Here is a 27,996-nt window from a genome sequence, read left to right as displayed (position 1 = left end):
CTCAGGCTCCCGGCTCTCTGCCGCATTCTAGTAGCAGCTTCGTAGGTGTAAGCAGGGGGTAGGCAGTTGGGGGCAGGCAGGGGACTCTCAGGCATGACTCAGGTTGAGTGCAGTGGGTATACCCCACGCAGGACCTTGGAGGTGGACTTCCCTGCACCTTTGAACAGGTGAGGTGTGCATGCGTGTATTATCCAATGCAATACATGGGTAAGCGCTCGGGTAACATTGTTTCCTTAGCCCCGCCCGGGCCGACAAGGACAAGGCTGGGAAGCTGAGTGGGTTTCAACCTGCATCCCTACACCCAAAGCGCCCGCCTGGGATGCAGAGCTTGCATCCCACATAAGGTTCCAAGGCCTGGCTCAAGCCCGACCTCGAACGTATACTGCGTTAGTGGAGCGTTTCAAGCTAAATGCAAGCAAGACCTTATTGAAAGCTTGTTCTTCTCAGTACTTGCATGCTCCCTCCTGTTCTACTGAGCATGTTGTAATTTTTTTTAATGATTTCGTGCAGTGTGGGCGACGTACATGCACACATCTGAGCGATTTTTGAATCTACCTTAGTGCGGGGTAAGAACTATACAAGTAACCGAAATCCCAAAAGATCAGCCAACGTAACATTTTAGCATGCAAGAGTACGCAATTGTAATTCATAGTGTCCGGCTGGGCGGTTTTGGGCAGTCAAGCGCAGGTTAAGGAGAGTTTGAGCGTTCTTGGGTAAGGTGGGAGCAGTTGTCTCGTCTTGGGAAGAGCACCACATAGTGTGCTTGTGTGACAGATTGCCACCTGCGATGAGGAAAGAGCCTTCGTTTTTTTTCCTTTTTGTTATATAAAAAGTTGCAGTAAAACATTTTTTGTGAAAGGGAGTTCTGCCAATCAGACTCCTTTTCGTAAAGCTCCATGCCAAAATTACAATGGAAACATGTTCTTTTGTCTGCTGACACCCTCAGCATCAGCCCTGCAGTGGCAATGGACAGGTTTAAAGGTCGCATGTGCATTTCTGACAGTTACTGGAACACAAAGTGACAGCAGGCAGAGGTAGCTTTTTGATCTTCTGAACCCCAATATTGCTATTAGGTTGCAGACCGCTTGCCCTACCCCATTCAAGGGTTTTGCAATTGACACTGGAAGGCTATGTTTTCAGTGTGGTTTAATCGCCAAAATATGGCAATACTTCTCCTTTCGGTGTCAACACTATATCAGGGCTCTCCGCGTTGCATACATAGCACGCAAAGGAGTCATTCTATCTTCTTGATTTCCGTTTTTATTCATGTTTTTTATGACTACCATTTATTAAGTGTGTTCATTGTCCAGGTGAAAAAAATGAGTAAATTCAATGAAGGCAGAGGCTGTTGTCTTGAGCTAAAAACAATGTGCTTGTGTCCTTCTCCTCCCCAGTGATGAAGTGATCACGCTTCCGGGGCCCAACAATGCCCCGGTGATAAAGCAGGCCATGCGGTGGAAATCCACCCCTATGGGCCGGGATGCGCAGTCTCAAGTGTGGTACACAGGACTGACCAACGGCAACAACAGGGAGGCTTACAACCGCTGGTATGAGTGGCACAAGAGACGTGAGCTGAAGGATATCCCGCACGGTAAGGAAGGCGTCGCCCCATTGCTCTCTGTGGTCTGTGGGAGGGAGTGCGGTGGCTTCAATTCATTATAATCCTGCCTAGGTGGAACACATGCCTTCCATCTGCCTGGGCCCTCAGGAGTGTCTACACACTCAGGGTGGGCCATGACTCCCAAGAAGAGCCGCGGGTGCCTCCAGAGGCTGAGCTCCAGGAGGGCCCTCTGCTGGCGCTTACTGGCTGGCGCTTACTGGCAAAGCGCGCAGTGCTTGCACTCCGGCAAGAACTCAACGCACTCAAGGTGACTGGGGGGCATTTCTGCGATGCCATTTAGTGTTAGAGGAGGGAATCCAAATGATATCTGGGAATGATCTCCAGTTGTGGCCACCTCTTATGACTGTCTGAGGATGGATCCTCTTTTCGGGGAATCGTTGTCTCGCCTCGATCCTATGTGGGACCCACCTATGCTTTTAGATGTTCAGATGACGATAATTCATGCAAACCTCTCCACTGTGACTTTTATAATTACATGTGCATTAATGCCATATTCCAATGGCTTAAAAAATACATTTAAATCCCTGTTTAATGTAATTTTATGTTATTGTTATTTATACCGCGCATGGCTGCCATTTTTATGGCCTCCAGGCGCTGTGGCGGATCTAAAAAGGAAGGAGGGTTGGGAGGGCTCTCACCCAAAGAAATAAAGCATTCTACCGCAAATCATCCCAGAATAATATCAACACGACAGATCAATATAACCTCACACAGAAGGACTCAGACAACACCCCACTAACTACTAAAAACTCTCTAATATTCTGCATCCTCATCCTCAAACACTGGACAAATCACACTCATAGCTCCACCGCAGAGAAGAAAAAACAAAAAAGCCACTACAAACTGCAGACACTCCACGACACCCAACAGGAAACCAGAGCAATCACACACACCGAACCCCATACACACATGCACAACACACCACATAACGGCTCCCAACTAAAAACAAACCAGCACACAGTGACTGTTTTTTCCAAACGTAAGCTGCCATCAGCCCATCAACGCTCTCTTGCGCTTTTCCCTCTCAATCCCACTATGTTTCCAGGGATACAGACATGAAACGATACTGCAACCAGGAGCAGTTACGGCATATGGATATAACAGCGGAATTGCACTGCACGATAGCATAGCTATGCAGCAGGTTTACATACAATGGTTCATATTGCATTTTGGATTGTATGACATAAGTACCTTGTTCAACGGCTACTCTACTGGGGAGCTCAGTCTCCTGCCCACCGGTGGTAGAGCTGTCAAACACTGACAATATGATCACTCGCTATGCCAGGAGTCCTGAAACTTTGGCTGACCAGATGTTTTGGACTACATCTCACATCAGCCATAGGCAGCATAGTTAAAGGTTAGGGTCATGGGCATTGAAGTCCAAAACTGGTGCTAATTGAGTTCAGTGATGGAATGTCTTAAACAAATGTTCTTGTAGTGACCTTCACCCAGCCTGGCCGAGTTGTCCAGAAGCTGGACTTGTTTATTTTAACAGGGATAGTCCAAGGCCAACCAATTGAATTCGAGTCTGACTATAGCCAAGGGGTGCTCTGATAAGAAGGGGACTCCCTCTGCCTCTCATTCTCCGCAGGGGGTGGATCTCAGGTAACAGCCCCAAGCTATGCCCTAGTAGCGCCCCATAGGGTTTGCACAACGTTGCACTAACAGCAGGGTGAGTCAGGCCCCGTGCTCTGAGCGCAGCCGGAGGCTGGTGGACTCAATGTTGACCATTGGGTCTTAAAGAGAAAGCCACCATGGATCTGGGTTTCCCATTACTCTTCAGTTTCCAGGTCCCTCTGCAGCGTCCAAGTCTCAGGTTGTTTGCTTGTTTCGTGTTCTTTTCATTGTTGTCAGGCTGCCTCAGGGTGCTGAGGGAGACGAGAGCAGAGGGAGAAATGTAAATAAAGGGAGTCAGAGAGTAGCAGAGTGAAGGAGACAACATCGGTTACCAGACATTTGGTCGAAAAAAATTGGTCGACCAGACAAATGGTCGAACCAATTTGGTCGAAAACCAAATGGTCGAATTTTTTTATTTTTATTTTAACCCTTTTTTTTTTCTTTTGGGGGGGGTCCACCCCAACCCCCTTTTTTTCTCTAAAAACCCCTTTTTTTACAAAACGAAAACCCGAAAAAAAAATATATAAATAAAAAAAAAAATTCGACCATTTGGTTTTCGACCAAATTGCGTCGACCAAATTGCAGTCGACCAGTTTGTAGTCGACCAAATGACTGGACACCGACAACATCATGGTATATTGACTGTTAGACTAATTTGCTGGTGGTTGCACTGCTTGTATCATCAGATGCTTGGCAAATCTTGAGTGTATTACTTTTATGGGGGAACAAGCCCTAGACATGGCCAGGGTTTAACCTATAGCCCTGGAGCGGTGAAGCTGTTTCAGGGAGTGTGGTTGCTTGTTTAACCAGCGAGTCTGCTGCCTTGCAGAGCTCATGCACAACCGGTCTAATTTTTTGTTCTATCCCGCGGCTCGGAGCAGGACATTTCGGCACAGTTCGAGCACAGCCAGAAAGCAGGCGCCATGAGAGCATTATATACCTGCCTCCGGGTACATGCTGGGGCACATGGAATGGGAAGCGCGCACGAAGCAGCGCACTATGGAAAGTGAGTTAACAAAAGCATTAGGAGCTTTGCAAATGTGGAAGTGCATTCCGTGGACCTGTGTAAAATGTCTCGATTATTAAGTGTAGCCTTTTGCCGGGTGTGCTGTTAGGGCTGTGTGATCCGTTGGCAGGTGCGTTAACCCACTGAGGTGGCGCTCTCTCCAATTGTGCACCAGTTGCCCTTTCAAAACAAGGCACGGTTTACACTGTGTGTGTAATGTGTCTGATTCCGTTTGTTTGCTGGTGGCCTCATTTGCCCGCGGACTCCTTCCAGCTGAATACACGCATGCCATGTCTCAGTTTTGTTTCAGTCCTGCCGTCTTCCCCCGACTCAGCCACCAGTCCTGGCGCGCCAAAACATCCCACCGCCAAAACATCCCGTCGCCGAACTGGCTGCGCCGAGCTGGCTGTGCCGAATCAGTCCGCGCCGAACCAGCAGCGCCGAAACGGGGTGCACCGCCCCCGGCTTACCATTGGCTTTCCCAGTGGCTCAACACTGCCATCTAGTGGATCTTGTTTTTCCCCATCGGGATAAAATATACACCCAAGTATCACCACCACAAACCACTTCTGACCATACTGGCACTTAGGACGTGGTGATTCCGGCCTGCACTAATCAACGCTGGAGGTTTCACCCCCTATCCCCCCTCCACTACTAACCCCCAAGACCACTATACCAGGCTACTTTGCACTATATTATATGGTCACAGAGAGGCCAATGTCCATTAAATGTCTGCCACACATTGCCAGGCGTTCATTGCCCGTTTGCTTGTTTAATGTGTTTCGAAACGACTGCAACACATATAACACAGGTTATATCAGGGCCCACTACAAATCAAAGCAAACACATGTGTGCCCCTTTGAAGCACACCCTTTTGCCACCCTTTTATCCCTCCCGCTTCTCTGCCCAGAAAACCAAAACTCTTCAAACAAGGCAAATCAGAGCCGCAAGATTGGAGCCGCAGGTACTCCTTGAAACTTACCTCTGTGGAATTTCGGCATTCCTCTATATTTTGTATTAATTTATTAATTTTGTCTTTATTGTGTATTAGTTAAATATTAAAACTATCACACAAAAAATATTTCAATGGAGTAATATATTTCTCTTACAATGTATTTATAAAACATCACAAAACATTGCACACCCTTAAAACCCTAAAATTATTCTCACTGCATATATAAACACATGGCATTCGGGGGAAAATATGCCACCTTAAATATGATTCCCCCCCTAACCCTTAGTTACTAATGTCGTCTCCTTCTTTGGGTCAGATTCAATTTACTCGCCGTTTCCTGGCCATCGTCAAGAGCTTGATGAGTCTACGGAAGTGGATTCCCATCCTGAGAACAGACACATCATTCATTACAAGGCAGACTACTTACTAGTCATTTCAGAATTCGATCCAAAATGGATTTCACCTTATGGCCTCTTCGGGACTTGTATTCTCGAGGCGGGCTCCCATAGGCCCATCCATGCCCAGAGGCCCATCCCCACTCTCCGAGATCCTGCAAGAACCTATCACTTGGATGAGGGCTCCTAGGCTCATCCGCACCAAAAGCTCATCTGCACTCAAGCCGTGCCCTTGCTGCAAGGCCTATCCCCACTGCAGGGCCCATCCCCATTCGAGGCCCATCACTGCCCTTATGCCATCTCTGCTCTGTGGCCCATTGCCAGTCTGAGGCTCATTCCCACAAAGAGGCTCATACACATACCAAGGCCGCACTCCACCCATCCCTGGTCTTGTGCTCATCCGTGCATTTCACTAGCATCAGAGCAAGGGCACTATAAAAAATAGCGGCTCATCGAACACTTGCCGTTGAAATTCATTCCAAAATCATGCCTTTGGATAATCAAATCAGAACATTTGTGATTTTTGTTACTTGCTTTTTTCGTATTATTAATTCGTATTATTACTTGCCTTTTTGCTATTATAAAGAATAATACACTCCCCAAAAACGACATTAGAATGATATTAAACGTCACCAAGGAGTCCTGTGTTTGTATAAAGCATACTGGTGCATTGCACCGAGCTCAGGGCGACTTTCAGTATCCTTTTAATGTATAGTTGGGTAGGCATTACTCTATAGATCTTCTCGTCACTGTGGTACGTTTTTGTTCGTGCTGCGTCACTGTGCGCAACCCTGTGTGAGTATCTGTGTGAGTAGTGTCTGACACTCATGTGATGAAAACATTAACTGATGCATTTCATGAAGAATGCCACCAAGTTATCCAATTCTGGGAGTCAATATGAGAGCCGCGGGTGGACAATCATTGCCCACAGACCACCCCATCCACAAATTACTATGATTTTGGGCGAAACAAACGATGGCAGAGGCCGTCTCATTCCCTGGGAAATGGAGAAGGAGCAAGCAGTGTTGAATCATCGCCAGGGAGTCAGAGACATGGGTAAGTGATGCCTCTGTGGTCTGTCTTCTGCGGCAGCCATATTGGAGTGGTTCAATGAGTCCCTTGTCCTGCAGCTGGTCAGTTATGCAGATGAAGAGTACACATTTGCGACTTGTGGAATAGTGAGGAGGGGGAGAGAGGTCGATAATTGGCTGAGTTGTTGGGGGTTACCTTGGGTACCAGCTCTTCGTGGTGCAAAGTGGTCAACAGGAGTGCAGGGGGATATGACAGCTTAGCCAGTCATGGAGTGAAGAAGGGGGAGGAGTGAGTGTGGGGGGTTGTTGGTGGGAAGCCAAATTGTAAGGTAAACGTGGGAGTCATGGACAGAAGGAGGAGGAGAGTGAGTGTGGGGGTTCAAAGAGGATGACAGGGTGTAATGTATCTCAGAGATTTTACAGGAATGGATTGGGAGCGGGAGGGGTGGGTTTTATGGAAATTGCTAATATATATGTATTCATAGATAGCTGGATATATATAAATATATATATATATATATTCATTCAATGAAAAAACGTTGTTAAGGGACGTTATGGTTAAAAGTAAAACCGAAAAACCTCAGAAATTCGGCCCTTTTGGTAAGCTAAGTAACCATAACTCGCACCACCACTGTGCACTGCTAAGACTAACATCCAGGACATCAAAGATGACATTTCAAATGTCACCGTTGACATCATAATGTGAAATTAATTTTGATGAAAAGTCCCTACAAGGGGTTGTGTTTATATTGTTGGTAACAAGATCTCAGGGGTGATCGGGAGACCTATCATGAACTACTTAATCTATTAAAGAATGTACTCATCTAAAGAACATTGTATTGGCCTGTATACAGTCCAATATATAAACTGTTCAAACAAAACCACATAGAACACATAGAAGGATGGTAATTAAAACACACAGACATACCATCGTATTCCAAGCACACAGAGAACACCCATTCACACTCCCTCAACAACACACATAACTGCAGAAAATAAACACACAGATGCAGAAATGGATCATTACTATACAGAAACACACGTATTTGGAGGCACATTTCGACAGTACAGTAAAAAGTGAAATTGTTGAGGATTTGGCAGTACTGCTCCCCCTTCCCATATAACTCTTTCCATATAAACAGAGAGAGGTTGGACAATACATAATTGCACTCACACACAGTCATAATGCTGTGTCACTTTGCTTGAGATGAAAAGGCTGTAGACATGCCATTATTATTCAATTAGAGAGTGAAAGTATGGGTAAAATCCTCCTATGAAAAGAACCGAGGCTGTGGCACACTCTGAGGGAGGCGTGATGGGCCATCACAGGGCAAGGCAAACCTCCCTGCAACCCGGCCATGGCGGAATCCCATGCCATCCCCTGACCTGCCTATGGTGTATGTCATTAGGACCTTGGAGGTGAGTTTGCTGAGTCCGTTAAACCATCAGAGATGGCCAAGATTACAGCGGGAAGAAGTAGTATTAGGCAATGTTTTTTTCCCAAACCCTTGGTGCATTCCTCAGTTACACCGTGGAGAATTGCAATTGACTATATGTAAATACAACTCCTTTAACCTAATCCATAGTACCTATCTGTTCAGGTTTGTTCTCCAGGTTAAACCATAACAGGGGGTCAAAATAGAGCTCTCCATAGCCCATACTCATACTGACCCTCTATATCTCTCCCAATCCCATCTCTATGAGTTCTGCATAGTTGTCTTTTGAAGCTTCATTATTACTACGTGTTCAATAAAGTTCATTTGCAAGACAACAAACCCAATGGTAAATTAACTTCACAATAAAACATTTATAATTCCCTCTGAACGTGCAAAAGGGTACAACCGAGCATATGTACCTGCCAAATGGTTACCAGGGAATCTAGCAAAGTGGTCAACTGAATACTTTTTAAAATGGACCAAGCTGCCTACTTGTTGGACAAGCAAACGTGTTTTGTTTCCAAAGCAGCACTTTAAATGCACATAATGCAAAAAGTCGCCTGCCTGTTCCAAATAATGAAAAATCCTAATTGATAGCATAACCATCCCACAGCAAACTATACTGTCTTCCCAAGTTGTACTGGAGTCATATGTAAATTGGATTTGCAGCCTTCCCCCCATTTCCTGCATTCTTTCACTTGCAACTCTGCATTTATAATTGAAAAGAAAAACTATGAGGGCGACACTGCAGATAAACAGCAGAAGATGCATCAGTCATTCGATATTTGCATTAGAGCTCTATGGCCTGCAGAGCGAATGCTGTGTATACAGCCCTGGAAATAAATATGTCTCTCTCCACACTACAATACATGGAAGGGGAAACCATTGTGTATGCATTCAAATCAGCGGCCTACACTGATTTATTATAAGAAATTATTTGAGAAGTTGACAAACATTGCGAGAAAAAACCCCACATGTCAACACATCATTTATCCATCGATTTGTGTGGTGTGTTCAGACACATGCAACAGCTTAACATGCAAGACTATGATGGCAGTATAACTCAGTGTGTTGATGCTCTGCTGCAGAGCTAGGAATGATATGATGTGATACTTTATTTGTATCGCGCCCGTGCACAATTGTTTCAAAGCGTGGTGTGTGGGTGTGTTTGATCTTTAAGTTTGATCTCTAAGTCACATACAGAAATCTTGGTAGGGAGGACATGGTGTTTCATGCTTTGGAGGTCAATAAAAAATAATGTCATGTTTTCAAAGTTACTATACATGTAGAGAGATTAAAATCTGTGGGACTGGACACAAATGTTGCCACAATTCTGGAAAATCTTATTTACCGCAGGGTTGCATCTCCTTGGTCCACTCCCCTTTGCTCAAGGGAAACGCAGAAGGACAGATTACAGGCTGCTGGGTTATACTGCCAGGGGCATATCTTAGCCAGGACCTTTAGGGATGTAATGTTGATCTTTCCCATAGGCAACGTGGGAAGGGGAATAACTTGGATTGTTAGCCGCACAGTAGTAGTCTACATGAAACATAACTTCTGACGAGGAGCATTTTGAAGGCCTGTAATGTTGACAAACTAACAGAAACCTGTGTCATCTAGCTTCAAACTTTTACTTGCACAGATTTCTGAAAAACAGAACCAGAGCTACCGTATAATAAAAAAAAACGTATAATAAAAGGCCAGATGTATTTTTGTCCAAAACTGCGATTTGCCTGCTGTCACTGCTAGAGGGAGCAGTTGCCTAATGAAATATGTAGTGATCCTTCTGTGTGAATGGAAACGATTAGACTGCCTGAATGCACAGCATGCTGGGAAGTTTAGTTCTGCAGGCTTTCCGCTATTTCGGTGGGGATGCCATTGGATGTTGAGGTGAAAGTGGGACTGTGACTGCAAACGCCGAGCGAGAGAGCAGCCCTGTCACAACAGCACAACGGGTCAGGTCAGGAGAAGAGGAGTGAGGGGCATAATGGCCGGGTGCGAGAGAGCATCTGTGGCACCTTAGCAGAGAGCACCCGTGGCGTGACCCCAAACGCAGAGGAAGAGAACAGACCAGTCACACCGGCACAATGGGTCAGGTCAGGAGTATACCACAAAACCTATTGACACTCTGAAAATTACTTTCTTTACACACTTTGGCCCGCGTACATGGGCTTTTACACTGGCTGTCCCCAAAAAATGAGATTTTCTGCCTGTCCTTCCTTTCTTTTTTAACACATGCCATTTTGCTCCCTTACACAATAGTGAAGTTGGATTCTCCTAATACAGACTGAACAGAAACACAGGGTGAACAAGGTTTGGATGCTAGTATTGGCGGAGTAGCTAACACTTGACACAGGGACAGCCTGATATATATCATACCACTTAACTCACCTGTGCTTTGCGGGTATCACCTACTCTGGTCTCACACTATTCCTTCTTAGACTTCAATGGATGCTCACCCGCCAAAAAGCGAAGGCAAGGCTTTCCACCGGCCCTAGATCCTGAATAGGTGGAGCGATGTGAGCTCTATAGAGAGGGGACTGCATTTCAGGAAGCTATTGCTAAGTAGCCCCATGACATGCATGCCACCCCCCCTACCCCCCAGCCGGGGCTCTTCAGTTGACAGCACTTTTGCTTTCTTAGACTTGCAGTTACTTTCCTGCCACTACATACCTACTCTATATGGTGGTTTTGGGACGCCATGTCCCTGTCTTGTTTGTTTCTTTGCATGGTTGTGCAGTATGATTTTTCCATTATAATGCCAGAACTATAGGTAGCAGAACACAAAGAAAATACTGAATCTGCACTGGGTGGACTGCTCACGAGTGGCATTGGATAGCTTGAGCTCTCTGGTGTATTTACATGACAAGGTGCAGAGCACAATGAAACGTATGGTGTGTGCTGCATTTACTTCGGTTCCATGTGAATATGTCGCCTGAAAAATGCCATCAGGGAGGCAAATTTATTTTCCTGACCCTTAAAATACTTTCCCCAAATTTTCTAGGAGGGGTGTCATTTACGATTATAAACTCCAATCGTAGGATATTTGGGGAAGGTATTTGATTTGACTGAGGGTGCGTATTTGGTGAAATGTCACCCCCTGGCGGCATTTTCCTTGACGATATGTTCACTGGATACCTTTATTTGCTTTGATTAGTAAGTATCGTATTGTATTGTAATAAGTATTAATGTAAAGTAAAGTAGAAAACCTGATTGGAGCTAGTTAGAAGGGGTGCTTTCTAGTCAATTGCCCCGATGAAATGGCATTCCTTACCAGCAGCTGTAAGAAACTGTTTGACAATCAAGGAGTTTCAAAATAAACTCAAAACACATCTATTTAAATGAAGTGATGGTTAGATCTTTTACCACGGGATGAGATGCGGATAGGATCTGCGCCCGTATGCTTCCGGGCCATTTTGGTTGCAGATAACAAATAATGTAAAGCTAAAGTAAAGTGTCGCCCCTTCTCACTGCGGCCATTTCACTAGATTTAGCTGTGGGACATTTTTGCTCAGATTTGAATCAGGCAGACGGACAGGGTAAAATAGGGAGGAATGGGGACTGGGCGTTAATGGGGGCTGGTTCCCCAACACGGGTAGGGGGGGTGCTTCCCTAAACAAAGGGCATGGTAAAATATGGTGGTACATCCCTAGCGATGAAATGGGGGTGTTTTTATTTGTAAGACTCTATATGCAACATTTGCTCCTGGGAACATAGAGATCGAATGCAGATATTGAACTATCGATAATGCCGGATGTGCGTGGTGCATCCTCTGCTGTGCACTGGCATACTGTGGGCCCTCACAGCCCTCACAGTGTGGGTGGCCCCGCTGCCCCAAAAGGAAATAATGTCTTTTTGAAGCCACTGTGAATTCAGAAATAAATGATTTCTGTTGTGTTTTTCCATAACGGAAACATTTTCTTTTTGAAGTCAAAGTGACTTCAAAATGAAAGTATACCCTCTGCCTGTAGAGGAGCTCCGCGGATAGAGAGATTCACTGGAAAAGGTAAGAAACATTTATTTTTTGTAAATATATGTGCGTGCATGCATGGGTGTGGGTATATGTATATTATGTAATGTGTATAAATGAGGGAGTGTATGATGGTTGGGTGGCTCGGTGTGCATATCTGTGAATGTTTGGTGACTGGGTGTACCTGTAAGTGAGTGAGTGGGCTATGCATGTGTGTTGTGCTTGTGTTTATTGTTGCACTAATGATTTGACTTTGGTGGTTTGGGAGGGGTTTGAGGGAGAGGGGACTTGTTGGAGGAATATGTATATTGTGTAATGTGTCTGAAGGAGTGAGTGCATGATGTGTGGCTTGGTGTGCCCATGTGTGAGTGTATGGTGAATTTGTGGCTGGGTGTGCATGTCTGTGAGTGCATGGTGAATGGGTGTACCTGTAAATGAGTGAGTGAATGGGTTATTAACGTGTGTGTGTGTGTGCTTGTGTTTAATGCTGGGCTAAGGAGTTGATATTTGGGGTTGGAGAGGTGGGTGGGAGGGAGAGGGGACTTGTGAGGGGAATATGTATATTTGGTAATTTGTCTGAATGAGTGAGTGTATAATGTATGGACGACTGGGCAGGCTTGTGTATGGTGACTGGGTGTCTGTGTGTGCGTGTGCATGTGGGTTTATGGTGAATAGGTGTACATGTAAATGAATGAGTGAATAGCTTATGAATGTGTGTGCTTGCGTTTAATGTTGGGCTAAGGAGTTGAATTTGGGGGTTTAAGAGGAGGGAGAGGGTATGTGTGGGGGGATATGTATATTATGTACTGTGTCTGAATGAGAGGGTGTATTGTGAATGCATGGCTGGGTGTGCGCGTCTTCGAGTGTATGGTGAATGGGTGCACATGTAACAGTGAGTAAATGGTATGTGTGTATGCTTGTGTTTAATACTGGGCTGAGGAGCTGATTTTGGGGGTTGGGAGAGGGGACATGTGGGGGGCACACGTAGTATTATGTAATGCATGTTAATGAGTGAGTATGATGTATGGGTGGCTTGGTGTGGGCGTCTGTGAGTGCATGGTGAATGTGTGCACATGCTAATGAGCGAGTGAATGGTGGGAGAATGTGTGAATGTGTGTTTAATTCGGGGCTCTGAAGCTGGTTTTGAGGGGGGTGAGAGGGATGAGAGGGGGCATGTGGGGATCCTGGAGTGTGCACTAGAACATAACTTTAATGGGTAACCAGGATAAAACAGGCCTGATATGTATTATTAATGGCTGGACTGGCATTTTGGGGTAGCTGGTCTAGCCCTTCCTTACTGAGGCACAACGTTTTCTGCTGGGTATCTGTGATAAACCAAGCGTGATATGTGTAATTGCTTGGCTAGACTAGCATTTTGATATAGCCAGTTTGTGGGGCACTGCTATATAATGGCGGAGCCACTCTGGGCATGTTTTCTTATAGTATCATTACTGGCATTATGCACAAATCAAACAAGTGTTTGTTCTTATATGGGAATACTGGCATACATAGGTGCAGTCTTCATGAACATGCATGGGCACAGCCAGTGTGAAAGTGTTTTTATAATGGCATATATTGTGTACAAATCATCTTGAAAATGTGTTGGTGAATTGCATCTGTTTCAATTAGAGTTGCCCTACAAAACCGTTTGCAAACTGTCTGACTTTTTACCCAATTTTAAATAGAAACAGTGCTGAATAATGCACCACTTAAACCTATTATAAAGAAATATTTCTTGGGCAGGGAGAGAACTCCCCTCAGCCGTGTGAGCCAACATTGGTTTGGTTGGGCTCCAACTCTATGCTTGCACACACTCAGTGTTGCTAACTCCTCAGTAACGAAAGCAGCTATTGGCTGCCCTAAAAGTCGCTAGAAGTAGCTAAATGACATCATTGCCTAATTTGCATAATTGTCTACTCTTGCCCCCTACGATTTATCGCGTTTACTGTGGCCCCTCCCCTTTTAACTATTTCATTTCGGTCCATCCCCTTAACCACACCCCTGTGTCTTTTTCTCTGCCTCCAAGCTACCTGCCGCCCTGCCGACTTAACACCTCAACTCCTCAAAGATTAGCTGTATACGTTGTTATTAACAGTTAACACCTCCCTTAACAGCTGCATACGTTGTTATTAACACCTCCCTTAACAGCTGCATATGTTGTTATTAACAGTTAACACCCCCCTTAACAGTTAACACTGGCGAATGACAACAATATTTTCTATTGGTTTGGAAACTTGCATAAATGACGCAAGTCTCCAAACCAATAGAAAAAAGTAGCTAGATTTCTCGCTAACCTCTTTTTGTAATGGAAAGTCACTTTCTGGCTAAATATAGCGAGAATGTCGGCAAGTTTGTAATACTGCACACACTATCATAAAATGATTACAGCCCAGCAATTATAAAGGTCACCAGCTGCCAATGGGTGAGTAGCTGGTGGGTTTGAATGTGTGTGCAATGCTAGGGTGCAGGCAGGGCTATTGGAACATGGCCGTTTTCTTACATGTTTTACTGGTATTTTTGGGCAAAGCGAACTTAATGGAAGTCATTACATGGAGGAAGGGTGTGGTTTATAGCACAATGGGGCAGGCAGACTGCACATTGTCTTTCTTTGGCAAGGCATGTTTTACTCACATAAGGAGTAAGGCCAATATGATGTGTGTTTATGCACGGGGAGGATGCAGGCGCATTTGTGCAGTCAGCAAGTCAATGTTTTCCTGCAGTGGCGTAGCATGTTTTACTGGTATTGAAGGCAAAGTCAACATGATGAGTTTTCTTACATGATGGCTGGACATATGCGTGCAGCCTAACAAGGAAATGGTTCCTTGCTGAAGCATCCCATGTTTTACTGGCACTGAGGGCAAAATCAACATGAGTATTCGTACATGATAGTGCGGGGGTTGGGCAAGCATTTGTGCAGCAATAACATGTTTTCTTCTTGTGGCAGGAGAGTTTTACTTCCATTGAGGGTAAAGTCGACAAGAGAATGTTTGTACATGGGGATACTTGCAGAGCCAGCCTGAGCCTGCTTTCTGATGCATTACTGTGCATAATATGGCTGGCCACGCAGAGAGTTGGCTGCTACATTTGGGTGTCAGGACCAGGGAGCCAGGGCTGCCCCCTTGTTTCTATACGAGGTGAAAGGTTTACGGTTTAATTCAAACACATACTTCCATCTTTCACCTACTGCAGTGCATGCGTGTCCCTGCAGCAGCAGGATGAACATGCACATGTGGCATGCGTAGTGGTCCAGGACTGCCCGCCCTGTCCCGTGGGCCCTGCTCAGTTGCTGAGCTTGTGGTGGCTCCTCAGCATGGCTCGCAGGGAGGGGGGCCCACATTTTGTGTTACGCTTCTGCTGCTGTGTCTTTGGTTTGCTTTTCAATTATCACTGCAGAGCTGCACGTGGCAGATTGCAAGAAAAGGAGGACTGGATTTCCTATTTACATGTGGCAACAGTACAACGTGAAATGACAGTATAGTCTGTTGTGGGATAGTTATATGATACATTAAGATTGTGTTTTTCATTATTTGGAATAGGCAGGCAGCGTTTTTTATGATGTGCATAAAAGTGGTTTTAGCATGCATCACCCTTAAGAAACCCCAAATCCGAGCTTTTACTGAACTGTTGGGATTTTGCTAGTGAAAGGGTCACCAAAGCTGAACTTGCCTCCATGGCCCACTGTTAATTGCTCTCAGCAGTGCTGCCCTTATTTGACAAGACGTCTGTAAATCACAGCTCCCAGGAAAGCAACTGCTCTTGATAGCCAGGCAGGACGCATAACTCCTGGGCTTTAAGTGGGCTGGGGTTAGCTGTGGCCAAGCCCCGGCAGTCTCAAGAAAGAGTTCCCGAGCCAGGGCCCTACCAGGGTCCACCCCAGACTAGCCCCAGCCACGCCGACACTTCTGGCAGCCTGTGTAGCCGAAACGCTGCACGGTTACATGGGCTGTCAGCAGGAGTCAGCACTTTGGATTAGGAAAAAAAGAAACTAAACCAAAGTACTGACACCTGCAGGCAGCCTGTGTAACAGTGGTATGCAGTGATAAAATCTCTGCAAAAATGTTGCCTGTACAAGAAACTGTGGCAAAAATGCTGTGGTTTGACCTGTTAAAGGTTTAGCCCATTACACCATTTAAGGGAAGAGGGGGTTTTGGGGGTGTCCCCTGCTCCCCTTAAATGGTATAATGGGTCCGGGGGTTGCGGTGGTGTCCCCTGCATCCTTTACATGGATTGCAGCGGCAAAACCACAGCCTTTTTGCCGCAATATTTTGTGTCCACGGCCATTTTTGCCGCGATTTTAACGCATGGAACTGTAACAGTGGCTTCGGCGGCACAGGCTGTCTGATGACTCTGTACTCAGAAACAGGAGGAGGGCAGGTGGGCCTGGCTCTCCTATTATTTTTGAGTAAAGAGTCATCAGGCAGCATGAAACCCCTTTAATTGCGTGGTTAAAGGGCTTTCACGCTGCCTGATGACTCTTTACTCAGAAACAACAGGAAAGCAGGGTCTCCAGCCCTCCTCCTGTTTCTGAGTACAGAGCCATCACATAGCAGACAGACCTTTCACTCAAGGAGCCCGTGGTTTTTAGCCACATGGCTCCTTGAAAGAAAGGGCTACCTTCTGCTTCTGAGAGCATAGGCGCACTGGCGTCTAAAAAAGAGGGGCTGGGCGCAGAGGCGGATTTAACAGTCGCCAGGCAGACAAATGGCGAGTGGGCCCCTGTGCCCTGCCCCACCCCTTCCCTTCCCAGTCTCTCTCTGACTGACACACATCGCAGACCCCACATTCAAAGTGTAATATAAATAATTGGTATGCCGTTCATACCACTAGTACGTTTGCTTTGTACAGTGCATAGCAGAACTCGGGCCATGTAAATTCACACCTATTCGAATATGCCACAGTGTTTTTCCCTGATATATGCATTTCAGCTGTAAAATACTAACTTATTTTTCACGAGGCACCAATAAATGTGAGGTTTTCTACATGCCAGACCTCCCCTTGGCGGCGTACACCAACACGAAGTACATTTTGAAGTGAAATGGTAAACAGCAGCAGGCACTGTGCTTAGAATTGTGACGTATTTGTGCTAAAAGTTAACCTTTGCAAACTTTGAATGGAGAGATTTCAAAAGAATTTTCTCCCCTTTTTTAGGCCTTTGTGTACCATTCTTAGGCCCCCCCACACCGCTGTTCCTGAGCTTGGGGGGGGAATGCTTTGATTGGGCCCACAACTTCTGTCCCCTGGGGCCCTGTCCAGATTTGCCAGATTTTTCTGTCCAAGCTGAACCCCTTCACCATCTGTTCCTGGGCCTTGGGGGAATCCTTTCCCAGCCTTTGTGCCTCACACTGTAAACCATCCTCCCCCTGTAATAATAAATATCATTTACTAGAGTTTAGTGACTTGCGAAAGTAGATTTTAGTTTATAGCAAATGTTTCAAACTGAATTGCTGTTATGGTCTCCCAATGTTGGTAGATCAGGCACAATGAGATTCCATAACTTGCCCATTCTGCCCCAGCTGGAGATGTAAGAACTCAGCCACATATCTCTCCAGATATACTTCATATCAGTATTTTAAAGGTTTCGCAATCAAAAGGGTAAATAATTATTTGTCTAGCAATGTCTTGAAAAGTACACAAATCACATAATAAATTAACCTGACAATATACATGCATTATAGAAACAGGTCAAGCACAAGTGATTATACATTTATTTTCCCCATCCTGGATGCCAGGTTTTCCTGTGTAAACCAAGAGAATGTTGTGGTGTGCAATATATGAATTGATACTTTATTATTAATATTTAACAATCCCATAGTTTGGGCGCACTGCTTTAATTACATCTGTGATGTTTAATGATATTTAAAGTGTGTGGGGGTAAGGACACAGGGGCCATGCACAAAATGCATCTGCATGCTGTAGCAATTGTCCCGTGATATCACGCCCGGTAATGTCCTCTCCCATTGCCCATTGCATTGAACCCTATAATTTCCAACATTAGGTTCAGGCTTGATCTTTCAATATTACCAGCATTGACAGCAAAACCTGGCGAGGAGGCCCAGCTGTCTCTAGCTAGTGTCAGGCACCCAAACACAGAAAAATGTAAAAAAAACACAGCTTTAAAAAATGAATAATTTATCCCTAAAGTTCATCATTGTGCAATTCCACCAACTCTAGGCTCCACCTCCATGACCCGCCCCTCTGTCATTCTTGCCCATGGGGCCCTTTGCCTTAAATCTGCCACTGGCTGGGCGCACCAAAGGTGCTCCCCAGCTCCCCTGCTCCCCCCCTTAGTTTCACACGTACTAAGGACACGACCCCGTAACGAGAGCCCCCTCCTTTATTTAGCATCCCATCTAAAGCACTGCCCAACTCACACCTTCAGGCATGACTGGATTCTCTAAATCCGACAACTCTCCTGCTAAATATGCTCGCTATGGTGACGTCGTGCAGAGAGGCTCGAGCACGAGGTTCCTACGAGTACTATCAGGAGCTTCCAGAAGAGGGCGTTCCAGGCCCGTCGACGGCGCGGCTGCGGCCGGCTTCTGGCTCACATCACGCGAGGAATGTGGGCTACCTGCAGGATGCTGTCCTGCCTACACGAGTGGCACGACGTGACGTCAATGACAATTACCGTCTCTTGTTTCACGCGAGGATGCGCCCAGCATATTTAATCAGATCAGAAATGCACACAAACAGAAATGCTCCAGATTGGTACAAGGTTATGACGTCGTAGTAAGAGAGGCGTCAGGGTCTTCACATGTCTAGCTCGCGGGTGGCCCGTGTTCTTAATCAACACTAGTTTCTCACTCCCCGGACCAGTGAAAGGTGCTGTTGTTTTTACAATGCTTGCATAGCGTCTAATTGTTTCAATGTGTTTCTGTTTCTCCAATTCAGCTTATGCCCAGCACATGAGGGAGTCGTCCTGGTACGACCCAGTGGTGCCCGCCCAGTACCTGCACCCCAGCCCTCGCTGGGGCCCATTCCAGTGGCATGATAAACCCATCCCCAGGAAGGAATTTGGTAAGGATGATGTCAAATGCCCTTTCCTCCAACCAAAGCAGAGTGACGGTCAGGACTGGCTTAATGCGCATGATTGACAGCTATGAGACTGATTGGGGTGGCAATGGATGACACGTGGTTTGTACGTAGGCGAGGGAGTGTGAAGGAGTGTGTGAGGGAGGGCTCAGAGCATTTTCATATGAAAAGGGCTTCTTGACACGTCCATTATCAGCTCACACCCCCCCTTAATGCCACAGAGTGCAGTATGGAGTCATCAGGGACACAATGTTCCTATAGAAGCCCCCCGTGACGGTCCTGTGCCAGCGTCCACATGTATTAAACGGACATAGGCCCTGCGCCAAGGTCTTCCACTCACGAGGCAATCTGCCCTTTTCCGCCACAGAAGCAGAGGCTGTATGGCCGTTGGAGCACCTACTTATCTGCGTACGTCTTCCCATGCCAAGATCTACAAGGGCAATTGCCAAGGTCTGCACGCAGAGAGCTCGTGCAGCTCTGTGCCAATGTCTGCACCTAAAGCCACACGCGGCCCTGGGCCAAGGCCTGCACCGCACGCAAGGACCCACACGTTCTGTGTTCAGACCTTTCACTGGTACAGCCTACACACTACACAGTTCAGTGACGTGTCTGTCCTTGGTAGCGACCTACACAGGTCTGTGCAATGCACGCTCATTCGGTTTCTGCCTTGGATTCATAGCTTGTCTGCTAGTGTCCTGCACAGGCACTGTTTTGGACTGACCCTGGTAGTGGTCAAGGCAACCCCGGGGGTCGGCTGCCCCATCCCCGGCTTAATGACCTACAGGCACCCTGCCAAGCAACCCTCATCACACTCTCCCCAGGGCAGAGAGGGTTCTGATCTCTGCATCTATTACCTAAAAGGATGCCTGGTATGGGACAATTGTTTGATTAAACAAGTAAGATGGTGGGGTGAGGGAAGTAATAAGAGATTGATTAGGATCTTAAGACTGGGGGAGAGAGGAAACTGGGGCAAGGTCAGTAGGAGTGTGAGATTTGCACTGATTAACATTATTGCATGGAGAGGTTTCTTCAAGCCGTCATGCACGCTTAGTTCAATCACAATATCCGCAACACGGGTGGGGGGGGGCGACACCTTGCGGGATGATGTGGGACTGCCAAGCCCACTCTTAACTGAACCCAGCATGGACCAACACCCTTATTCAAAAGCTTGGCAGACCAAACACACAGTTCCACACTAGCCCCTCGAAGTTTGGTGACTGGGTCAAAAAGAATGACATCAAAAAGACAATGGGCCTGATTCACAGAAGCATTTTATAATGGCACAATCCCATAGGAAAACGCTCTGTGAATCAGGCCCACTGTGTCACCATTGAAGTACAGCGCTCCAGTTCAGGTTCACCAGATACTTCACAACTCAATATTTGTGGCAGGAGGGAAGATCTGGCCTTTTACAGGTTGCCCAATACAAGAAGCACACCAAAGGATCTTGAAAGAAATCAAAAAGCAGTGCCCCCTGCAGACACAATGGAAAAAGAGTCTGCAACCTACGTGGCTCTCCAGATGTTTTGGACTACAAATCCCGTGATCTCTCACCATTGACTTTCTTGGGTAAAGCTGATGGGAGTCATAGTCCAAATATTTGGAGAGCCAATGGATGCAGACCCTGCTTCAAATTAATTCCCTCACACATTCAGGACACCTTCCATCAACATGAAGGCACTCAGCAATGCAGAGCAAGAGACAGGCACAACAAACAACAATCACTGCAGACACTATCACCATCAACTCATCCACAGATGCTATCCAGCAGCACAGCGCTCAAGAAGCACCAAAACATTCTCTTGCACTGATGGAAGAAGACACCCCCCCAACAGGAAAGAAGATCACGCCAGCCAAGTTCAGCTCTTATGAACTTATGACTCCCTTATTGAAGGAAAGGTGGTAATGTGCCATCCTTCTAGCCGGCCATCCGCCGCAGCTCATTCCCCTGTGCCACACCCATGTGCAGTGCATCCCCACCAGCGTGCCCCGCCTCTAATACTCACACAGAAGCAAAGGAGTAAGCTAAGAGATTGCAACACAGAGTCCCACTCGTGAACTTGAGAGCGACTCCAGGTGCTGCATGCGGTACAGAGCTTTCCTTTAGCTCTCTCAAATAAAGCTCCTACCTCTTCCCATTATTGTACAATCTGCTTTATAGTCAGGGCTCCACTGCAACAGCACTTTGTGCCCTAGCCTGCCCATGTGAACAGGCAGACTGGGCCTGCGTGAACACTTTGGGGCTCATGTTCCGTAGAGCCATAACTTGAATGCAAGACATAAAAGCCTTGAGTAAGGCTTTAATGCCTCGCATTCATGCCACAACTAATTTTTATTCATTTGTATGGTGGAGAGGAGGCGCAGAACACAACTTGCACTTTTGACGCTCCCTTCGTCTACGCCATAAAAATATTTGCGCCGTCATGGATTTTCGTGCCATTGGACAGCAGGCGGTGTGATAAAATCGACCATCCGCATGATGGGTGTGCACTCACCTGGACTTTTTTGAAACGTTTAATAAAATTGAATGATGGTAGATCAACCTCCAGAAAATGTGTGGGGCTAAGCCACTCACATTTTCCTATGCTCACTGCACGACATACACATAGACCTGTGTACTCTGGGTGGAAACAGCCTACAAGCGCCATCCCCTCTGTCATATATAGTTGGAATATGACAGCCAAGAGTACATCTGGACATCTCAGAAGGGGGAAGGCAAAACCTTCCTCCTGCCATGGCCAGCCTAATTAACTAACAAAGGTTCCATGAATCTGCCCGATCCCTTGTTAGCTGCTGGTGGCAGCTTTGCATACTAATTAGAGTTAATTCAAACAGGCCCATGGAAGGCCTGGTCGCAGGACTAACAAAAGACAGGAAAACACCAATAACCTTTGATATGCACTATATCAACCTGAAGCCAGTTCCCGCCCCTCAGTATCAAGGGAAGTGACCTGTCATGTCTGGGACTATGTATTTACAGTAGTCATCCAGCAGGGGGGCCCCAGTCAGAAGGTCAAAGTATGTGGTTTTGCAGAGAGCAAATGTCTGGTCCCGCCGCAGCTTCAAGGGAGACCTGCCACTTTAATCAGGAACCACAGAGAGCACAATTGACCAAACAGACCTTTTGGTCCACAACAGACGGAAAGATGTGTGGCAAAGCACTCTGGTTATGACCTCACGCATATAGGAGATTGTTGGTTGGGACACAGGATTGGTCCATTAAGGTGGGCTTACTCTACACCAATCACTAGGGCCAATTTGGCTTTAAAAGAGGATTGAGCCCCTCTTTTGGAAAATCATCTGAAGGCTTTGCAAGGAGTAGCAAGAGGAACTCAGCATTGGACCCTGGCTGATGGTACAGTCTGCCTTACATCTTCCGCCAGTGAAGGAAGGCCAGGACCTCCAAGAGGGAAGCAAGATCCCTCCCCTAAACATCTCCCAGGGAACAGAGGGAGATACTGAATCCAGAGGACCTTCCAGCAGCTCCAGAACCGGCACCCAGCCAGCACACAGCGTGCCCTGCTAGGCTCTGCTAGTTGGGAAGTGTCAGAGAGTCTATGAACCAAACCAAACCAAACCAAGGACTAGGCAGTTGCGTGCAACACTCTCCTCAGCTTTGGGCCGTCCGCCTTAAAGGACAACACAATCCCTGTGAATAAGCTAGAAGGTGTGCATCGACAAGCATCAACCAATTTCGGCGTTAAAGGATATTTTTGAGCCAGTTGAGCCCCTCGAACGGCAACCGACTGCACCGCAGAGTGTTGTCACGCCGCAGTCACTAATGTCATCCGGGACGCCTCGACCAGTGCTTCAAACCCGCCAACCAGCACTGAGACAACAATTCCTGACCCCGAGCTGCTGGTTAGGCCATCCTGCAGCCGTCCATCTAGCGCTGCTCGCCGAACTGCCTGCCACCTGATACCCACAGCTGTCTCCCGTCTTGAACTCTGTCGCAGAATTTGCAAAGCACCCTGAAACTGACTCTACACTGTCGATCACCAAGAACTTCTACAAGCACAAGGTACATTGTGGTTCTGTCCCCCTGTTCCTTCACCGAAGGCGCCTAGTGACTTTTTACAACCCATTGCTCCCTTTGTGCTGAAACCAAGTATCCTTGAACTATTGCGATTAATTATTTTACTGACTACCCTCCTGTCAGTATCCAGAGTACATCCCTTTTCTCTCTTGAAACTGTTTGTCCTCGCCATTCCTTTACAGGGTGGGTTGTATTTTGTAGTGTGCCTGAACCTTCGGTTGTGATAATAATAAAGTAGATATTTTTATACAGCATTCACTGTACAGTCCCTTTCATCATTGGGTAGTATTTGTATATTTGCTGTGTTGCAACTAACCAACAATCCACAACCATGTAGAGATAAGCCTGCCGTTCCATCCACGTTACCAAAATTGAACAAGGAGGTTTATCATTTCCTTGTGTTTCCAATCTGTTCGGATCCCTTCTGGTGTACTAGAAGTATGGGGCTGATTGATGGTTTAGAAACCGATATTCATCCCTGGACCACTGGTGCCATGGAAGTTGATTCGGCACAGCGGACCCCATAGGGATCCATTGTACCTGCTCTGACAGGGAGCGTGTACAATAACAATTACAATTAAACCCTCCTCGACATGCTTGCCACCACATAAATGGAACAGGTTCCTGAAGCTAAATTATAATATAACAGAAAACGTAATTTGGCAGCTGAGATCCGTTACATTTACACTGTAACGTAAGCGGATACACGCCGCCCAATTTCCGTCATTTGCACGGCGGGGTGCTAATGTAAAGGGCAAAAGGCAGCATACGTTGCACTTTGCCCTTCACATTTCCACTTACGCTGTGCACAATGAATTAACACTTCCTGGCATTGTGCCATGCCAGGCAGCATTTACTTTGAATTGTGAGTACTGCTTGCCATGCTCGCATAGCAAACGCTGCTCACAATTGAAACGAAACCCTCCCCGCCAAGCAAGCACGTTGGGGAGGGTTTAATCGAATTATACACGCTCCCTCTATGCTCACATGGCAGGGAGCATGTACAATAGATCCCTACAAGGACCGCCAGCTGTATGCTGGTGCATAAAGCTGGCGGACCACAGAGGGATCTCCAGCATTTGCACCAGCATTAAACTCCATGCTGGCGCAAATGATTTGTGTGGTGGAGAGGAAAGGAATGGTGGAAACGCAAGTTGTGTTTCGTCCCCCTTTTCCGCCATGCAAGCGAATGAAAATGAGACGTGGCATGAATGCAAGGCGTTAAAGACTTGCTTTCATGTTAAGGCTCTATGGAACATGAGCATAAGTCTCCATCTTTACCAAGGCATGCACTTGTGAACACCGCCTGCGCTGTCATCAGGAAGTACATTCCTTCATATTGCACTTTTCACGGGAGGGGGGGGGGGTTAGATTATGTCCAACAATGCTGCAAGACCGGCTAGACCGCATAAAAGTACGAAATAAAAAAAAAAAGATTGCGCGGGAGGGAGAATGTCGTCACTGCGGGAAAAAAACCCCAGCCATGATTAAAATAACAGAGATTCCAAGGGATTCTGACGCAGTGAGAGGGAGGAGTGGCACGTGACAGCCCTGCTAGCCTGGGTGTGTTGCAGGCTCTTATTGGCTTCCCCGTGGGGCATTTGGGCAATGCCCGAACGACTGGCCAGGCAGGCCTGTGTGGGCCAGTTTCCTGGGTCAATGAGGCCCACTTTAATGATGACCTGGTGGGCAGAGCAGCTGGTAGTTTTAACAAAGGTTATTGGTCAAATATGCTTTAAAATGCACTATGACGTGCCCCACACTTTTTTCCCACAGATCAGTCACCAGCAACTATTTGAATAGTTTTTCTTGTAAAATAAAATGACTTAGATTGCAATTCGTGGGCCACTTTTTGTTTGCTGCCGCATGCTATTTTTTTCCGAGGCAGATCCTGGCGTGGGGGCGACCCTCGGTACCCCCAGGAAAGGCTTACACAAGGGAGTCGGGGGGTTGGACTTGGAATATGGGTGCACGGTGACGGAAAGAGGACAGATTAGGATCAAGCCCACCACAACCCCAGGTCCTCTAGGACAGAACCTTCTCGGCCACTCTGCACACAGTTGACAACCCTTTAACAGAAGTCTCAAGACCCCTCCTCAACGAGTCACTGCCACACACCCTTCTCTGGCAGCACGCGGCAATCCACCAGATGCGCAGCCACCAGCGCGCCATTAAAAGGAAACCATGTATATATGTTATGTTAAAAACATTGCTAAAGTGCAGCCTTCACCAACTAGGGCATCATGGCGCGGAGGTGGCAACACTGCACTGAAAACAGAAAGGTCTTGAGAGCCCGCCGAAATGGCAGATGATCACATACCCCGCGAAGGGACCACGGAATGGAGTTCCATAGTCGCGCTGCAGCAACTGAAAAGGAACGACCTCCCACCCGCGGGACAGAAATGCACAGGGCTATGGCTTGGTATATGGTTACATAAACGTAAAACCAGCCCGCCGCCAACATGCAACAGTGACCAGTGTGACGCAGGCACCACTATTGGTAAAGGGGTGGCAGGGCTGGAGTGGGGGAAAGCATGGGTGGTTGGGCAGTGTGAGGTTGGGGTGCCCATCGGAGAGTTATGACCAGCACTAGGTAGGCCTGCATCAGGGATTGGCAACTGGAAATACTGGACAGGGTTTTGCCCCTGATGTGTAGAGGAAACACTGAACTCTCTAGCGTATCCCCCCAACCCCTTGGGTTGGCTGGTGCTTCATGCCCCATTCCATTTGGGATGAAACATTTCTACGCCATGACCGCCATGTCCACTTGTCCCTACTTTAGTCTTCTCTGTGCCATTGTACTAAGGCGAGGGGTATACAGGAGTAGATGGTGTATTTTACAGGTTACACAAATCAACATGCTGCCAACATTATACAACCTATTGGTCATCTGTGCTGAGTTGGCATGGCCTATGGAACTGGTGATTACTTCTAGGTGGCGGGTCCCATGTACTTGAGATGCAGCAGCAGACCCTCATTGCAAAGCCTCACTGTGAAATAGTGGGCAAGGCAGAGCTGGGTGTGAGTACAGGCTGAGTGTTAGCCCGGGAGGATCACTATCCGATGCTCACTCGATCGCGCTCAGAGAAATGACCCAGTGATGGCCATGCCTGCATTTACATCTGGTGAAATGCGCAGGCATTTAAGACCCTGCAGAAATCATGGCCCTCTAATCTACCTAGGAAAAAACGCCAATGTGAGGTTATCCTATAGAAAGGTCCGTAACTTAGGCTAGGCCCTTCCTTGCTTCTGTCGCTAACATTACATCATATTCCGTCCTTAGTTATTTGACTGAGTCAAAAATTGTGTTGGGGAGGGAGAGCTACTTGCACGTGCACACATTTACACTCAGAGATGGACATATCCATGAAAAGATTAATGAAAAGAGAAGTGTGGGTAAGAGGGGACTGATTGACAGATATGATATGCGGCGGGATACAGGAGTAGGTGGATTGAGAGAATGGATGGGCAAATATTGTTTATCCAGAGGATGGATACAGAGAGAAGTGGGTGGACTAGAGAGAAGTTGGGAGTAGGATTGGTGGGAGGTGGATGAATTGAGTGATGGAAGGGTGGATGGATGAATGGATTTTGGGGGTTGAATGATAGGACAGATGGAGGAATGATTACTGCAGGACCAGGTCATGTATGTAGTTCCTACATGGGGAGTATGGTGGGGAGGGAATTTAGTTATTAGATCCGATATGAGGAGATCCGACACAGAGTTTGTGTAGGTTTTCGAAGATGCTACAGAATGTCTCTAACTTCTTTATATGATATGATATGATATGGCATTTATAACGCGCCTATACATAAGATATTTAGACATATCTTTAGACATGGTTCTGTTGGGCAATCTTATCAACACAGCATCTTACAATCATATCATCTTCTGATCACGATTACTTCTGATCTCGATACCCTTTGTTCATGGTGTCTTCCAACCCTGAACACTTTTCAATGTTCACTATTACCCTACTTGACCTTTCAATCCTGGCTTATTCTGACAGTCGAAGCTTCCAGCATTTACAACTTCTGCCCTTAATGTCTTCTGACCATTGCTACTTCAGACCTTGAGGTCTTTCAATGCTGATTGCTTCTGATGTTAATATGCTCCAAACTTCTGAGTTTCTTCTGAATGTTTCTTCTTATGACTTTGAATTCTTCCTATTTGTACCCCTTTTGAGAATGACATCTCAATTTTTGTCCTTTTCAGTTGTGAATCGTCACTTGTTTGGCACCCAACCAGGACAAACTGAGGAATGCCTCCACCCGCACATTATCAAACACTGACCATCCAATGGAGTAGGACTGCAGAGGGAAGACCTCTCGAATGCCCCTTGGAATTGCAGTAACCATCGCAATAAACATCCCCTGCTTGCTAATGTGATCTAGAGTCTTCTTCCTTTCTTTTAGACTGGCTAACTGTTTGGAGAGCAGGGTGCTTTGGGGGTATTTAAACAAGTGATTGCAGGGTGATCCTCGAGCTCTTCTTTCTGTCACGGAGAGCCAAGAGGAATGCACTTTATTTCTAAAAACAACACAAAGTTCAAGTAAGGAAGTGTCTTAAGAATGTCCATACAAAGTCTCCCACGTTCTTGCTCTAGGGTGGGGAACACTCCTTGTTGTCCAACTAGATGCACGATTTTCCGGGTTCCGTACACATCTCTCTAACCAAAAATGTTGGACACAAGTCTCAACTGTTGATTCACCTCTAGACGTAGACCGATGGTTAGGTCACACTTCTACCCGGCATATTTGACCATATCGAGGTCCACAGAAAAGAGCGGAATACCCAGCACTCTTAGGAACAAATTAAAGCTCCTCTTTCTCTATGCTTTGCATGTAATGATGTATATGTTTTTGTTTAACCCACAGCTGATTTGAAGACCTGTGT

At 46.6% G+C, this 27,996-nt stretch overlaps 1 protein-coding gene across 1 annotated transcript; it reads left to right on the top strand.

The window, feature by feature from the left end:
- TEKTIP1 (tektin bundle interacting protein 1) lies at nt 1-27,489 on the top strand. Its single transcript, XM_069636232.1, has 4 exons — nt 1-167; nt 1,395-1,591; nt 18,923-19,048; nt 27,316-27,489. Exons 1-4 carry the CDS (start codon nt 94-96, stop codon nt 27,390-27,392), a joined length of 474 nt encoding a protein of 157 aa, XP_069492333.1. The 5' UTR covers nt 1-93; the 3' UTR covers nt 27,393-27,489.
- The last annotated feature ends 507 nt before the right edge of the window (nt 27,490-27,996 follow it).

Source organism: Ambystoma mexicanum, chromosome 1p (assembly GCF_040938575.1).
Source record: "Ambystoma mexicanum isolate Mex_15411 chromosome 1p, UKY_AmexF1_1, whole genome shotgun sequence".
NCBI classification, from domain to species: domain Eukaryota; kingdom Metazoa; phylum Chordata; class Amphibia; order Caudata; family Ambystomatidae; genus Ambystoma; species Ambystoma mexicanum.
The sequence above is the reverse complement of the archived record's forward strand: the minus strand, read 5'-3'. Positions and strand labels throughout refer to the sequence as shown.